This window comes from Misgurnus anguillicaudatus, chromosome 16 (assembly GCF_027580225.2).
Source record: "Misgurnus anguillicaudatus chromosome 16, ASM2758022v2, whole genome shotgun sequence".
Lineage (NCBI taxonomy): Eukaryota > Metazoa > Chordata > Actinopteri > Cypriniformes > Cobitidae > Misgurnus > Misgurnus anguillicaudatus.
Window position 1 is genome coordinate 17,640,572 of NC_073352.2, and position 17,418 is coordinate 17,657,989.

General features: G+C 37.0%; 1 protein-coding gene across 1 annotated transcript; it reads right to left on the reverse strand.

Moving 5' to 3' along the window:
* Positions 1 to 59: 59 nt before the first annotated feature.
* Positions 60 to 7,147, reverse strand: LOC141350046 (uncharacterized). The gene is made up of 6 exons (XM_073854221.1): positions 5,003 to 7,147; positions 3,961 to 4,006; positions 3,783 to 3,874; positions 1,303 to 1,413; positions 573 to 849; positions 60 to 480 (listed from the first exon to the last, which is right to left on the reverse strand). Exons 1-6 carry the CDS (start codon positions 5,560 to 5,562, stop codon positions 265 to 267), a joined length of 1,302 nt encoding a protein of 433 aa, XP_073710322.1. The 5' UTR covers positions 5,563 to 7,147; the 3' UTR covers positions 60 to 264.
* Between the last annotated feature and the right edge of the window lie 10,271 nt (positions 7,148 to 17,418).

Sequence of the window (17,418 nt, forward strand, 5' to 3'; positions counted from 1 at the left end):
AAACAGTAAATACAGGTTTTTAAAATGTTGCATTTATTGGAGACATTTTCATGTATAATAAAAAATTAGCATCAGATAAGCATTTTTTCCCAATATTTTATTGTTACCTCCCACAGTATTAAAAGACTACCAAACTTTGGTGGGGGTTCTAAAATTATAAGAATGTTACAGAGTCATTTGCAAATGATTATCTGCAGTTGCGAATTATAGTAATAATTAAATAAACTTTTTACAAATTCAAAGTAAAGTTGAAACAAAACACTGCTATATGTTGCATCTGCCAGTCACATATTCATGGCAGATTGCATAAAGGTCTGTAGGTGGTGTGTTAGGATCACTTTGGCGAATAAGAGTGCCAAGTTCTGACAGTTCTTGCTCATTCAACGGACATTCGAACTCCGGGACCAATACTGCACCATCCACATCTACACCATCATGTTCTGCTGCAACTTCCCAGTCAAACTCAGGCTCTTGGATATCCTATTGTGTAAGCATAATACAATATATCAATAAGTAGATAATCCATTGCTTTTGTGTGATAAAACATTTATGCCAATGAATGGGAAAATAACCTCAAGATTCTCTGGCTGGTCAAGCTGCGTATGCATCATACCAATGTGCCATTTCTGCTCTGGGCTCAAATTTGCTTCAGTACTTAGCGGATGGTGGTTCCAGCCTGCAGCAAAAAATCTCAAGTCTTCCTGCAGTTTAGGTAGGAATATATAATGGACACAGAAAATGTCGTTGGCAGAGGATAAATCCAGTAGGTGGTCTCTTTCCAGACTTTGTAGTGTCCCGTAGTACTTAGAGGTGACGCAGACCCTTAAATCACGCCATAGACGCTCAATCCTAAAAATTAAGATTTTCCTTACATTTACCTGTTAAAGGGATAGTTCACCCAAAAATGAAAATTATGTCATCATCCACTCAGCCTCCCGTTGCCACAAACCTGTATACACTTCCCAATTCCGATGAACACGAAGGAAGACACCGCGAGGAACGCCTGCAACAAACCATTCATGAGCCCCACTCACCTCCACAGTAGGATAAACGAATACTATGTAAGTGAATGGGGCTCACGAATGGTCCGATTACAAACATTCCTCACAATATCTTCCTTCGTGTTCATCAGAATTAAGAAATGCAGGTCTGCAACAACATGAGGGTGAGCAAATGATGACAGAATCCTCATTCTGGGCTGAACTATCCCTCCAATTAAATACAGATTCTTACATTATATGCGTCTTCCTAAAGTGTTTTTGTTCATCATTACAGTAGGAAGTATTAACTGGTATGGTGCACCTTTGATTATGAACGCTTTTCCCAGCCATAAAGCTTCCACGGTCAGTTCCACGGACTGAAAACATGAACTTTGCGATTTCCACATTTTCCACCCCCTGGTCTGCTCTGACTCTGTAATATAAAAGGACATATAAAGGACACTAAATTAAACTGCTTGTAAAAGTGTATCAGAGGATTTTTGTTTGTTTGTTTTTCATACATCTGTTAATCAAGTGCTGATCAAAACTACCAAATATTTACAAAGACTCCATGATTTTAACTCTTTAATTGCCAAGTGGTGTCACTGATTTGGGGGAAAAAATACACAAAATGACTGATTTTCAATATAAAAAGTGATTGTGGACTGGATTCTTTTCACCTTTTTTTACAGTCTTGGGCATGTCAGAGTTAGATAAAAACATTGGCTTTGATGCATTTTTAGTTTTTGTGCCACAACAGATTTTATTTTTTCTCCCTCATTTATTGTTTCTGGCCATTTTTGCCCCATTGACTTCCATTATAACAACATCTTTTGATTGCAAAACCTTATTACCATGCATTCTTGATTGTTGGTGGTTTTTCCTTTTGCAAAGAGGGCAAATTTGTCCTTTTTACAGTTGATCACCATGTGGCACCTTTAACCCTTATTCGGCCTGTGCAGAGCGTAATTTCTGGCTTATACTGTACATTGAGTTATATGGAGTATAAGTAAGCAATATGGTACGAGAGGCTGTGCTGTATCGTGAATAAGTAACAGCATTTACAAAACGGTTAGTTCCAATCCTTGATTCTGATTGGTCAATAGGTGTGCTTTATTCACGATAAAACACTGCTATGACCGCTTCACCCAACGGTTCTATTTAATATCACTGCGCCCTTAGCAACACCCTTAGCAACACATAAACATATAAGGAGACAAAGTCTGAAAACAGTTTGTTGTTTTTATTTGAGCTTTCATGTTGTTGTTCGCAGTCAGGGACTATTTTTTCTAGCGGAAGGAATGCTTTTATTGATTTAACTTCATGAAAGTTGCACTAATATTTTTTTTACTTTAATATTGTGTGGTAACCGTTTTATAAAAGCAATAAGGTATTCGAGGTAAGTGCTGTATCGTGAATAAGTAACGGCTGAAGGGGTTGCAGGCACTCCGCTTCGCGTCGTGCCTAACAACGCCCTTCAGCCGTTACTTATTCACGATACAGCACAGCCTCTCGTACCTTATTGCTTACATATGTGTGTGTGTGTGTGTGTGTGTGTGTGTATGTGTGCGCGCGTGCGTTCCTGGAAAAAAATCTGAAAAAAATCTTTGCATCAGATTTATGAACATCATTTATTATGAACCAAAATGTAAAAACAATTTCAAATAAACTGAAAAATGAAGCAAGAGTTGGATGGAGAACTAAACAATCAAACTAACTTTTAGTGTGTATTTGTGCACGTGTGTATTTAGTATTTCCAGCAGAACTTGCAGCCTATGACTTGGTGCTCTCTGCAAGTGTGACCTGTTCTTTTTTGTTTTTTACACCACTTGCATGTTCCCCTTCTCACTCCTGAGCTGCTGGTGCCAACAGAACAAAATAAAATCTGATGCTGCAAACAAAAATTGCATCAAAGCCAATGTTTTTACCAATCTTTGACATGCCCAAGACTATGAAAAAGGAGGAAAAATCCAGTCCACAATCACTTTTTATATTGAAAATCAGTCACTTCAGTATTTTCCCCCCAAATCAGTTCAAATCACTTATTAACTTGGCAATTAAAGAGTTAAAATCATGGAATTTTGTAAACATTTAATAGTTTTGATCAGTACTGAGGTTGATTAACAGATGTATGCAAATAATTGGAAAAAAAATATTCATTGGATAAATGTTTACAGTCGTTTAATTTAGTGGCCCTTTTTGGCCACTAACAACATGAAAGGGTAGTGAATTTGAACAATGCACAAGGGTTGGTTTTGCCTCAAAATGCATAGAACCGATGTTTTTAGTAGGGCATGTTTGTTAAAAATAGTTATATTGTCTAATTAAACTACCCTAAAAACATGCCACTGCAGGGCCCATGCTGGCTTTTTTGGGCACAGTGGGCTAGGGGCAGCCCACACCAAACCTAAACAGGCCCAGTGTTTGTTTGTGTTAACCTGACAGAAAAATGTTTGTAAACAAACCATTCGTAAGCCCCTTTCACTTCCATAGTAGTAAAATGAATATTATGGAAGTGAATGATGCTCACAAACGGTTTGATTATAAACATTCTTCAAATTATCTTCCTTTGTCTTCATCAGAACAAAGATATTTATAGGTTTTAACAACAAGAGAGTTAATAAATGATGACAGAATTTTCATTTTTGGGGGAACTATCCCTTTAATATTTGTAAACATATATTAGTAAAACACATGATGCAGTCAGGTGTATCTCAAATTGCATATGTATGCACTGTTCTTTATTTTGTAGTATACTGAGTATTATTCACATTGACAACTGAAGTGTTTTCACCAAGTTACCTTGAGGGTACACCATATCTTTCAGTTGCCTCCTTGAAGAAGCCAAGGGCTGTTGATGCACGATTGTTTGTTGCAGCGTTTAAGCACATTACCTGTAACACATGAACTTGCTGATGCACCCACAATCATATGAAAACTATTATTAAATGAAGAAAGTTAAAACATTCACTTCTATTACCTTCCTAGAATATCCGTCCACTGCCCCAAAAATGACAATATTGTACCTATTAAAAATTTGAGCACAATATAAGAAAACAACATGAGTTCATTGTCTTACAATTAAAGGCGCTCTAAGCGAATTAATGCGTTTTAGGCCATAAACATTTTTTTGTTTCATACAGCAAACAGCAATCCTCACTATCTGCTGCCTGTCCCCTGAACACACTGTAAAAACACGGTCTCTGTAGACAGCCCAGGCTCCACAAACTGTAACGAAAACAAAGTGGCGCAGCCTACAACCACAAAACATAACAAAAGGGCTTTTCACACTGTGCTTAACGCTGAGTTATCTTCGTTGTAAACCCTGCTTTTAACCCTGGGTTAAGGATCGTTTCACATTTGTAATTTAGAAGCAGGGTTATCCCTGAAATTAACCCAGGGTTATGAAACCCTGCTTGAAAGCAGGGTTAGCTTTTGTGGGGTTAACCCCGCATTGTGGTGCCAAACGCATGCAGTGTGAAATGAAGCAGGGTTAGAATTTTATGACCCTAATTAAACACAGCTGAAGTAGCTAATCAAGGTGTTCAGGGTTGCTTGATAATTACAGACAGGTGTGTTGGAGCTGGGTTTGAGACTCCTGACCCAGGGCTTAGGAATGCAGTGTGAAACGTCAAATTATGAATACCCAGGGTTATCTCTTAACCCCTGATTAAGTTTGAACAGTGTGAAACATGAAAAAAATAACCCAGGATTCCGTTAACCCTGGTTTTAGAATAACCCAGGGATAACAATTTCAGGTGTGAAAAGCCCTAAAGTGTTCCAGCCAATAAACGACAAGAAGGATTTGGGAGTGGGGGTTGGGCGCATTCATGACTCTTTCAGAAAGCACAGAAGGGAGGGGGAGGGGAGGAGTTAGATTCGCTCCGTTTTGTTTGACAACACTTTGAACGTCATCAAGAAGTGAAGTTACACAGATTCGCTTAGAGTGCCTTTAAATTATAAAAGTGTACACTAATGTTTTAAACCAAGTTTATTTCATAATGTAAAAAATGTGAAACAACCTTATCAATTTGTGATTGGTGTCCACATGCCAAAGAGACAGGGGGCCTCTAACAGAATATGTGCGTCGTACCACACATCCCAATCCATACATTCTTGAGAGAACTCCAATCGAATCCACTTCGTGCATTGAAGCAGCAACTCTTCTCCATTGTACATGAATCCCCATGGATTGTAGCCTACCTTTGACCATTCGGTATCCAGCAGAGGGCATTTCATTTTTAATCTGAACAACCAAACTATTAAGCTCTTGATCACTTATGTTGCTGTGTGTTTTTGTGGAAAATCCAAACTCTCTTATTCGTCTACAGACAGTGCGACATGAAACACCCAGAAGCTTTGCAATATACTGCTTTGAAAAATTTAGTTGACAAAGCTCAGCCAAAGTCTCCCTGTCAATGTCATATCTTGGACGCCCTGTCCCTCCAGCCACAGTAGTTACTTCTGTCGATGGGGCAGTGAGTTCTATTTGCTGCCTCACAAGAGCAAATAGCTCCTGCAGGGCCTGGATGATCGTTGTTGGCACATCAACATGTCTTGACAGGGTCTGACACAGGTACATTTCTTGACGACATGTAAATTCAAGGAAATCAAAATCAAGTGGTGATCTTATGAGAGCTAGCTCTAATTTTGAAAGGAGTCTTGAAAGAATCTGAAATTTCAGAATGTCCTAAGAAACAAACACAAATCAGAATCAGCAAGCAGGTTTGTTAATAATTCAATCTTCCACAATCTATCATCTTCTTCAAACACAAGCATAGTGTAAGAAAACTGACATCTGATCAGTGGCGGCTGGTCAATAGGGGGCACTGGGGCACCGCCCCCTTAAAGTTGGCCAGAGAGGAAAGTGGGTGTGCCTCATACATCTTGAAAAGTGAAGCCTCTGGCGCTTTGATCAGACCCTGGTGGTTTGCTGCAGTAAAAGTCATAAACCCTGCCCTCTCCATGCAAACGAATTGGACTCAGCTCCACATAAAATTTTCTGAAATTTGGTTTTGGTCCTTTAGTTGTTATATATGTTCAGTTGTTAATTTTTGTTCTAAGTTTAATTTTAGTTTAAGTTTCATTAAGTTTTCATTCTTCTAGGGAATTTTTTCTTAACATTTATGGTTTTAATAATCATACACAAAATAGTTTAAGCTTCCCTTTATGCAAATAGATAAAAACCATGCTTAGAAGAAATTGTCTCAGTTTCCCAATCTGGCTTTATGAAAGGTAGGCATATAGCAAATAACATTTGGCTTGTTTTAGATATTTTAGATTATAATGAATTGATTAACAATGGTGCAATCATTTTATTTTTTAGACTTTTATAAGGCCTTCGACATGGTCGAGCATGAGTTTATGTTTGAGCAAATTTGGTTTTGGCTCTTCCTTTATTAGAATCAGGGCTTTGAACCAGAATTTTTTCCCAATTGGTTCATTCCGAACAGAAACAGTGGCTGTTTCTCAATATGCGTTCTTCAGCGATCTTGCGTCCTCGTGTCCTCGCTCTACGTCATCATTAACGTTCATTCCAAGTTCATTCCAATTCTCAAGAACGCAAGGACAGAGGACGCATGAAAATACCCGGATGTGTTCTTGATATCGAGGATGCATCGAGTGCAGACTTGCTGAAATCACTTTACGCCCCAGAAGTCATTGCGGCAAAACTTCCGAGTTCGTTCTTCCGAGGTCGCCTGGCAAGACCGATCTCCACGAGGACGCAAGTCCATTCTTTGCGTTCTTGGAATTGAGAAACAGCCAGTATTTTAACATTTCCGGTTTTCGGTTCAACCCTAAAGTTGCCGTTCCTGAACCGGTTAGAACAAAAAAATAAAGTTCCTGAACCGGTTAATAACGTTCCATGTCAGCTGTGGGACAAACAAATAAGTAGGCTGATCATTAGGACATTAAACTTAAATTATTAGTCTACATAATTTTCTTTAAGTCTCTACACAGGAAAGAATTTTTTAAAATAACATCGCTAAATTATTAAATCTGATATTTTTATTACGTGTTGAATTTGGAAAGCTTGCGCTTGTATAATGGAGAATACATGACTGCGTCAGACTTTCCGTATCACCTAACGCTCACAACATTTCTAAACCCATGTATGGTAATGTGCAGTTAACCAAATGTGTGGTTTAAAATGTGAGAGTCTCGACGTCGACATTATATTAGTAGATTTCTAGAATCATCTTGGTACAACGCCAACGAGTGCACGGGGGTAGGAATCACACATGATCACATGTGAGGTAAAATTTAGTGCAAAAATGCGTTATATATAAACATATTTTTAAATCATTATCAGACATTAAAATCAATCATTGTTTGTTGCTTATGTCATTTTCATTGTTTATTTATGGATTTAAAATGACATTAATTTAAAAAATAACGCAGTTGTTGGGCAAATGCATTGCACCATTAAACAAGTAATTACACAGAATGTAAACAAAACATGCCATTTCAGATGTGAATATGATGCAAATATGTCATTATTCTGATTATTTGATAAAAGTTAGTCAATACATTTCTATTGGTGCTTTTTACATGAAGGGGGGCTCAGATTGTTAGAAATGTTAAGTTCCATGGAAAAGACTGAAAGCTCTATAATATTTTTTAATGTCTGTGTATGCACAAATTTCTGTGAGCTGTGCCCCCTTAAAAACAATTGGTGCATGACGCCCATGTGTATATACTTATATTAATAAAAAATATGGGTTCAGTAACTTCCATTTGAAATGCATTATCTTTTATTATTAAATAAAATAAATAAAACTATTATTGGATTATCTAACTATTATTGTATGAAGTATAAAATACTTCCATACGTATTAGGCCTATATCAATTTATTTATTTATGTGCATATTAACTCATATTAATATGATTGGTTCAGTTTGAAATTCATTATCTTTTATTATTAAACAAAATAAATAAAACTATTACTGGATGATTCCCCCGTAACGTCTGCCCCCGTCCCGAATTTCAGCCAATCTCATCTGGTCCCCCTATGTGATGTTTAACATATAGTGATGCACGGTCCCTGTTTATCGGTTCTCTTCACAAACAAATAAACACATTTTGACTTGTATTATCGTCTTGTAAATTCATGATTAGAAATTATGTGAAAGAAAACAATTCATTAAAACATGAAATGACATATATTGACTATGACGGGATTTTTACAACGCTGTTCATAAAAAAAGTGTGTGTGTGTGTGTGTGTGTGTGTGTGTGTGTGTGTGTGTGTGTGTGTGTGTGTGTGTGTGTGTGTGTGTGTGTGTGTGTGTGTGTGTGTGTGTGAAAGAGAGAGAGAGAGAATTATTACCTTGATTAGGTTATTACTGATAATAAACCCACATTATACTCAGATTTTTAGATTCATATAACATTTATTTCATGCTTTAACAGTTGACTTCAACAGTAACATTTTCATCATTTTTGATAAGCAGTAATGCACCACCAGCACCAGCCGCCACTGCATTCCGATAGAGCATTTCGAGGTCATAAAGCAAGCAACAAACAATGCTTATATTACACTCATGACGTGATGTAAAACTACACAGAGAAACAATTTCCTAACCTTTATTTCCATAACAAAATACTAAATGTAGGACTGCACGATATCGCCCAAATCGCCTGCGATAAGGACCGTGATTGCCTAGCTTGTCAGTGAACTACGGCTCTGTGTAGTAAGCTCCATTAAAGCAGGTGACGATTTACTACTAATCACGGAACCGGCTTTACTGGCGAGATGCGCAATCGTATGCAATTTATCGTGCAGCCCTAAATGGTCAGATTCACTAATCATAAATTATTCAACTTTAGCAATATTTCATTTAACTACATAAAAAAATCACTTACATGCACATTTTGGTCAGCCATTGATGAAAAACACCTAAAATCATTAAAAGACAACACAGGAAAAAAATCTTTTAAAAACACCTCTTCTTCAACATGACTTGAGGCGGCAGCAACAGCCAATCACAACAGGAGTAGCAGGGGCCAATGGCATTTGTTGTCACAAAGTCGTGTTGCCCCGCCCCCTGAGTGATAAACTAAAACTGACTTGCGCGTGTGTAGAATGATATTCTCGCGCGTGTAGAATCGCAGCTCGCGCGCGAGCAGATCGGCTGCGCGTGAGCATACTTCTTGTACTCGAGGGGTTTGTTATTTCCCTCGCAAGTGTTTATTTACGCGCACAGATTTGGTTTTTGTGTTCGACTGTGGGATTTGCGATTTCTGCAGGTTTCTTTTTTACGTGCAAGCTTTGTCACTGTGCTCGCGCTGCTGTAATTTGCCTGCGCGCTGGATTCACACGCTTGCAGACTTTTGTCCACTTTTTAACGTCATAGTTATCCATTAATTCAGAAGTATTATGCTGTGATAACATTTTAATCTAATGCTGTCTTATTTCAAGCTGATGTAAATAGTTTGACAGTGTCTACTTTATACTGTAGCCTGGATGTCAAACATAAAAATAAGTTTTCCCAAGATTTAGTGTTTAGTGTTGTTTTGCCTTTGATTCAGCTACTAACCACAGCTTGTAAAAATGTAAGTTCATAATATGAACCGAAAAACATAAATCACAAGAACTGCTGACTCGACATTTTTGAAACAGACAATGATTCAAATCTTAAATAGTATTTTTTACTTGAACATTTTATGTAAAATAACCATGGTTACTGAAGCAGCCTGGTCACGTGACCCTCACGGGAATTCGTACATACATATGAAGAGTTTCGTTGCAAAACGAGATAACTCCGTTTTTAACATTTTTGTCAAAAAATGTTTATTATTATGTTATCATGTTATTATTTTGTTTTATGGTGCTACTTAGCTGTATTTTTTAAGTTATGAAGGTTTAAATCAAAACAAACCAACTGCAGTTGAATTGTTATGGAATGCACAACCAAAAAACGAGATTTCTGAAAAATAAAAAAACGGGTATACCCGGTATCTCGTTTTGCAACGAAACTCTTCATATTTTAAGGGTAGGCGTCTTGGCGAATTAATATTTTGTACGGAGTGAATCATACAAAAATTTACGATTATTATCGTAAAATAATAATTAACCCCGAATACGAACGTGGTCGTACTTTACAAATAGTGGGAAATTCTGGGGATACTAAATAATTCTAATCACCTGCGGAGAGGGCGTGGCTTCTAGGGTTTCAGTTTTTTCATGTTTCTAAAATAAATTCATTTTGTACGTTAGATCAGTCTTTTAGAATGTTTAAGATGTCTCATAAAACAGCTATTCAACTCATAAGCCTCTTTCCGATGTTCGACAGTTGGGTCGGATGGGATGGGGGGGGGGGGCTTATCCCCCTGAGAACATGATCCCACAAACACAGCGAATGCATTTTATCATGATATTAATTGTGATGTAAACATAAAACTAAATTAGTGTAAAAATACTGTTCACTCAAAGTGCTTCAGTTGTTTTTTATGTTTTTCTTTTTTCCTCGGTTCTGCCTGTCTTTTTCTGTTTATCAATTGTGCCTGCTCTTTGTTTGCATTCCTACTGTATCTCTCTTTCAATAGCTTAGTGTTGTATGTAGCTTTTTGTTTTTAACGTTTCTATTTCAACATAGAGAAATGTTAGCTCGTAAGTGCATTTATATACTATCTCATAGGCCTTCATTTTATTGATTAAATTTATTTTAAGTTTATATAGGCTACATAGAAATTGACATCATAAGCTGCGAAAAGTTATTAAGTTATTAGGAATTGAGAAAATTAGTTGTTTTATTAGTCTACCTGATGGATAGCGATTTTCATTGATTGTGTGTTGTCAACAGTGCCACCTGCAGGGCGAAACAGATACTGTACTGTTTATCAACTCCACATGACGAACTTCACAGCTGCGTTGAGCGGAATAAACGACGCGTAAATCTACAAAGCGTTGATCAACAGCAAACAGACGGTATTTGTGTACTAGGACAATAAATTAGAGGTGATAATAATAAAATATATACATTTCTAATCTTAAACGTGTTAAATCCTCAAAAGATCAGGGGGCTTTTGACAAAATATTAGGCCTGAGTTGGACTGGCGTTGCGAAACACTGCACCATGTAATAATAGTAATAATAATAATAATAATATGTTTATACCATATACCAAGTTTCATGTCAATACACAAAAGTTTTAAAAAGATACAGTCTCACATCTATTTTGGCGTGCTCCCTATTGAATTCGTTGGTAGTGAACTGATTGGTCTATCAAAAAGCCTTTGATAACTTTTTGTATGGAGTGTCTCTATGATATACCAAATTTCATATTAATCAAAGAAAATATCTATTCGAAAAAATGTGTTTTTGGAAAATTCAAAATGGTGGAAAAATCTCACGAATGACAATTACATCATGTGGTGCATTTAAATCTTCCTGCGCCAGTGATTTAAAGGATTAAAGAAATTTGTTTCTAGGATAGTATGGATTAGTAGTTATTTATGAACATAAGTGGCATTTTGAACTGTTGGTGGCGCTAGAGGGTGTGAGTTAGAGACTGCGTCGTTGTTATACTGTATAATAACTATTGAGGCTGTCCTCTATCTGTGTGTCAGGTTTCAGAACTTTCCTATGTATGGTTCTATTGGCCGCCATAGACTTCCATGACGGAAATGGAATAATAATAACACTTAATGAATACAATAGGGGGGCTTGACCCCTAATAACGTAAACATTTATTTCAATCATGCACAGTTGCACACCCATAACATCTGTATAAGATGCACACATTCACAATTACATGAGAATTTCCAGAGGCATCCATATCATGTTGTTGCTGTATGCATGTACAAGCCATAAAAATAAGGGAGAGCTGGGTACAACCTAACACATGATAGTTTTGCCTCAATCATTCATACTGATTTAATAATATTTTTACACAAGCAACACACATTTCTTCTACAAAAGAACACTTATAGTTCTTTCCAGAACCTTATGTTCTCGTACAATTACACCGAAAGTGACAGGAGTGCAAATGTTACAACTTACCTCATAGATGGGGTTAACTGTAACAGACAGAGGATTTAGTGTAACACTTGCTCAAAAATTCTGTTAAACACAAATAATTAAATACTATACTAATAATAACTTCTATACTGGATTGGCTGTGTGTCCTGAGATTTGTAACTTCACAGGCAGCATTTAAGTACTTCACAATGCACCTGCTTTCAGCAATGTAACATCACCTCTCATGATCTAAAATATTTAAGCTCACAGATGTTTTAAAGGAAAACGCCACCGTTTTCAATATTTTACTATATTATTACCTCAACTTAGACAAAATAATACATACCTATCTTTTTTCAATGTGTGCACTTATAATCTTTGTACAGCGTCTCGTGAATGTATTAGCATTTAGCCTAGCCCCATTCATTGGCTCCAAACAGGGATGAATTTAGACAGGGGCGTCATGCACCGATTTTTTTTAAAGCAACACTATGTAGTTTTTTTTTAACTTTTAAATAATGTAATTTAACTAAAATTATTTCAGTGATAGAACAACTTTTAACTGGACAAATTGTACTGTTGCTGCAACCTGAGCAGCCTCCTAGCTGCTACAAGCACACTCTGAAAGTGGCGGTGGAGGGTAGAGCACACAGCCCCGCCCCTCCCCCTGCCTGCAGAAGAGTGTCTGATACCAGGCACTGTTGCGCTTTTCAACCACATGGGGGAGCTGTAAGTCATTTTTACATGGAAACTACATAGTGTTGCTTTAAGGGGGCACAGTGTGCACAGCTCACCGAAATTTGTGCATACACAGACATCAAACGAAATATTATATAGTCTTTTCCATGGCACTTACATTTCTAATAATCTGAACACCCCTGCTTTCATGCAAAAACCTCCAAAATAAAAGTGTTGACTAACTTTCATATCAAATACTATTTAATCGGAATAATGACATATTGGTATCATATTTAAAGTTGAAACGGCATGTTTTATTTATTTACGTTTTAATAAATGACTTGTTTAATTGTGTCATTAACAACTGCATTTTAAATAAATGTAATTTTAAATCCATTAGGTATTTAAACCACGAAAATGACATAAGCTATAGCCACGTGATTGATTTTTAATTTTCAATAAAGATTTTAAAAATTTGTAGATAAAATTATTAGAGGAATGCATTATTGCATCAAATTTTACCTCAAATGTGTGATTCTGCCCCCCAATCCCCAAGCCCCCCCCCAACTTTGGCATTGTACCAAAATGAATCTAGAAATCTACTAATATAACGTCTAGACCATAATAACGTTTAAACCATACATTTTCTACACAGAGGAGGTTAACTGCACATTACGGTACTGGGGTTTGGAAATGTTGTGAGCGTTTCTTACACATTTTAATTCCTCAGATAGCAAAATGCAGCAGCAACAGCAAAGAGCCCGTGAACGCGCTCAGATGCTAATGACATCTGCGACTGTGCTGTCCGCAGCGCCTGCCGCCAGAATAAAGTAATGTAACACGATCACAACAGCGAAAATGTCCGAAAAGTGACAAGGATGCAGCACAGAATTGATAATATTGTGCATATTAAACAGATTAAAAGACAAATAACAGATTAATGGATGCTTCTTTGATTTTGAAGTTGCATGAAAAATCCATTTGGTTAATAAAAAACAAGGGGGCATGACGCCTCTGAATTTAGAATCCACCAAACACTTCCATGTTTTCATTTAAAGACTGTTACGTGAGTAGTTACACGAGTCAGTATGGTGGCACAAAATAAAACTTTTGTTTGGAGCCATAGGAATGAATGGGGCTAGGCTAAATGCTAACACATTCAAGAAGCGCTGTACAAAGATTAAAAGTGCACGCATTGAAAAAAGATGGGTATGTAATAATTCATCTACGCTGAGGTGAGAACTAGTAAAATATTGAAAAACAGTGGTGTTTTCCTTTAAATACATTTTCTTTCAACCACTCCTTCGGCTGCCATTTTAATCTTTTCCAACATCAGTCCTCCTACACAGAATTGTGGGATATCATACATGGTAAAGAGTGCATCAATTTTCACTTTAAAAATGAAACATTTTTAGTTACCTCAGTAAACCGGATGTGATGCAAAAAAAAAATTCTTATAGTCTTGTTTCCTACCTTGGTATTGTGCCAGCAAAGGCAGCATTCTTCAGCTTTCGGTTGAAGGCCAATTATTATGTTGTCTATACAGTATTATAGTGAGGGTACTTTAAGCATGACAGTCGTCTTCTTGTCCTGCCCATGTAGCTTATAGTATAGCGATAGAAACAGATCGAAAATCTGGGCTCTGAGGAGGCCCATGGTGGAATTGATATTTTGTTTGGCTGTCGAGTAGATGCCCGAATGAAAATAGATATAACATGTTGACTGGATTTCATTTTGTAATGGTATGTGCCACCGTGGCCGAGCAGGCTGCATCCTGTAGTGTGGCGTAAGGGCATCTTTGTGGTGGTTGTTCGCCTTTGTGGCACCCTGCTTGGCAGCAGGTTGTGTGGGAGCCTGCTTCAGACTCCCTCAGCAAGCAGTCATGTGGTTCAATCTTGTTATAGCGATTCTCCAGCAGTCTCTGCTTGAGCAGGCCTCCCCAAAGTGTGTCATCAGCAGATGTCTTCATAGAGCCGACCGGTGCCGAATGGAAAGTAGTGGCTGTTTTGGCAAACTTCGTTTGGCAATGCCTTTTTCCCTTTAGTCTATCAGCAGTCATTTTTAATTTGGTTTTCAGTCTTTGCTTGAGTTAGAAATACTGCTTGCCTCAGCAGGAAAGACAGAAGAATGTAGTCCAAGCGTGAGATTCACTCTGCCTATTTTTCATGGGCCTGCTTCTCTCATGTGGATTAAAAATGAATAATTCATTTTGGTCCTTAACTCCATGCAAAAGGCCTGATTTATATTTAAGACTGGTATTTGAAAGTCATAATGATGTCTAAATTTAGCCTTGTGCTTTTAATTAACCTCACATTAACAAATTATTGTGGAGAAAAGCAGTAATGATTTAGTCCTTAACCTCAATAGTGTAGAATAGAAACACGGACCAGCCCACTTCAGCATTAGATTACAATGACGCCCCACAGCACCTGTGTGATTAGCACTCAGGTTTTTATTACTCAATGGGCTATATGCACACGGAGGCGATGACGTACTTACGCTAGAATCTCAGCCAGCTAAGCCACTTCATGGCTCAGCCACTGCCTGCTATCATACTGCTGATGTGATTATTTTACCACGTGGTAACGATATTGACATGTATTGTATGAAAATGTTTACATTTCAGGAAACCAAACTGAGCATTGTTGTGTGCCTCTGTGTCAAGTCAAGTCTCGAATAATTACAATAGACTTCAAAACAAACAAATATCTACCATCAACATATAAAGATGACATGAAAAATACTAAACAATTTAGGGGAGCTAAAGTTATCAATTATGTATTATTATTGTCATTCTTTATCTTACTTTACTCATTTCAATAACAGGAAACACAGAACGTGTGTACAAGAATTGACAAAACTTTGAATGTCACTGCTTACTAGCGTACACATTTGAATATTAATAAATATTCCAACACGAAATATGTATTTAAAATAGTCTGCAGGATTACATGCGATTATTTACAGAAACTTAATCTGATAAATCTCTGTCTCATGAACCGGCCTGCCCTGAACCTACACTGTAAAAAATGATATCAAAATATATTTTTATGTTACTTTAACTTAACAAATTAAGTTAAACAATTTTAAGCCCTACTGGTTACCTCTCCTATGCTTGAATCCTTGCTTGAAACTGAGATTGACATTGGCATTAGGCAAATTGTATGCGATTGACATATAATAGTAGACAGACCAAGACTATGGTAGGGTAAAACTAAGTTATCCTGCTGTGGTATCGATCTTCAAAACTGTGGATGTAAACTGAAATGTGTAGCTTGAAGCCCTTTTCTTTCTTGGTTGTCGATGTATGACAAAGTGTTTGGATATTTCGACTCATATCATTGACCGTAGGTACATCTTGAAAGATGCAATGATGGATTCAAGGTTAAGTGGTACCTAAATTCATTTTTTTAAAATACATTTTTAGCACATTTTATTTCAAATTTATGGTGTCTCAAAATAGCACAGTTGAGTACATTTCAATGTTTTTAAGATTGTCTTAAAAAGTACTAAAGAAGAATTTTTAGTATATTAAGTACAAAACTAGTGTGTGATAATTTTTATGCATAATTTTACATTTAACCATGATGCAGTTTGGTTATTAATGTGTGTTTTTCCTGCCCACATATGATCATTTAGACTGAAAACACGCAACAAGGTAAACAGCATATTAGTATTTATTTTACCGCATCTTTTACACTGTACAACTAATAGAAATTCTGAAAGCATAAATTAAATGAGACACAGCGAGTAATAGTTAAGGAAAAGTGAAACACATTGGGGAAATTTTCCAGACAGGGCTTTAACCTGGTCCTAGATTAATATGCTTGTTTGAGCCGTCTTAACAAAAACAGATTGGACTATATAAAAAAAACTTTGTGTATCAACAAAATGATCTGTTAAATGAAACCGTTTAACTTAAATGCATGAATGTTTTGCCAATCATTATTACATATTTGGGTCTTTAGTACCTGTTAAGTGCAAAATTAAGCACATTTTATTTGTTATTAAACAGATGCCAAAAACGATTTAACATTAAAATTATGCACTAATCACATTCCAGGTCTCTTAAGACACATTAAGACTAATGTAAAATTGGTCATCATGCTCCGACGCTTAAAGCTGCTCCGAAGAGTGTCATGCAACAAATAACTAAAAATCCCCACTTGAAAACAAATATCCCACACAAATAATACAACGAAAAGGTTTGCGATATGTGCAATAAGCTTTCATTATTGTGAAGACAGATATTGAAAAATAACAAAACAAACAAAGATTAGATAAATGCGATCAGAAGAAAAGACGGCAATAATAACATCATCACTAAACTACATCTGAGTGAATAGTGTGTTAAAGGCACCATTTTCACGATGCGGGAAAGTGATAATAAGCCAAAACAACCTTTTTATTAGGAAAGTGTTTTCACACCTCTACAGAAAACACCTTGATGTGGCAGTTTGCATTGTGCTTCACACTCCACAGTAATGGCGGCTTTCCCTCGGCATCGTGCGCGATAGAGACGTGCTCGTGACTTTGCACTACAGGCAGAGGTCAAAGCTTCTTTCTGTTGTGGGTAGGAGCAATATCTTTTTGATATCAGAGGTACACGCTCCCAACGCTCATTCAATGTTAATCTCGCATTACCGTGCCGGGCCACTGTAAAGTAGTGCTAACCCTTCCCCCCTCATCAGCCATGTTTGTTTTTGCTGGCACTTCATTATCAAAAGGCTAACTGCTTTACAGCGCCTCCTGCTGCTCCCCCTGGAGGAAACCTGTGCGCATTTGGATTTCAGTTCT

Bases quoted from the DNA above. Each gene is read 5' to 3' on its own strand.
- LOC141350046 (XM_073854221.1), bottom strand. From the start codon at position 5,562: ATGTACCTGTGTCAGACCCTGTCAAGACATGTTGATGTGCCAACAACG. The intron at 1,414-3,782 runs GTAACTTGGTGA...TTTATATTACAG, and splicing joins AGATATGGTGTACCCTCAAG to AGTCAGAGCAGACCAGGGGG. The intron at 481-572 runs GTTATTTTCCCA...CTTACACAATAG, and splicing joins ACCAGCCAGAGAATCTTGAG to GATATCCAAGAGCCTGAGTT.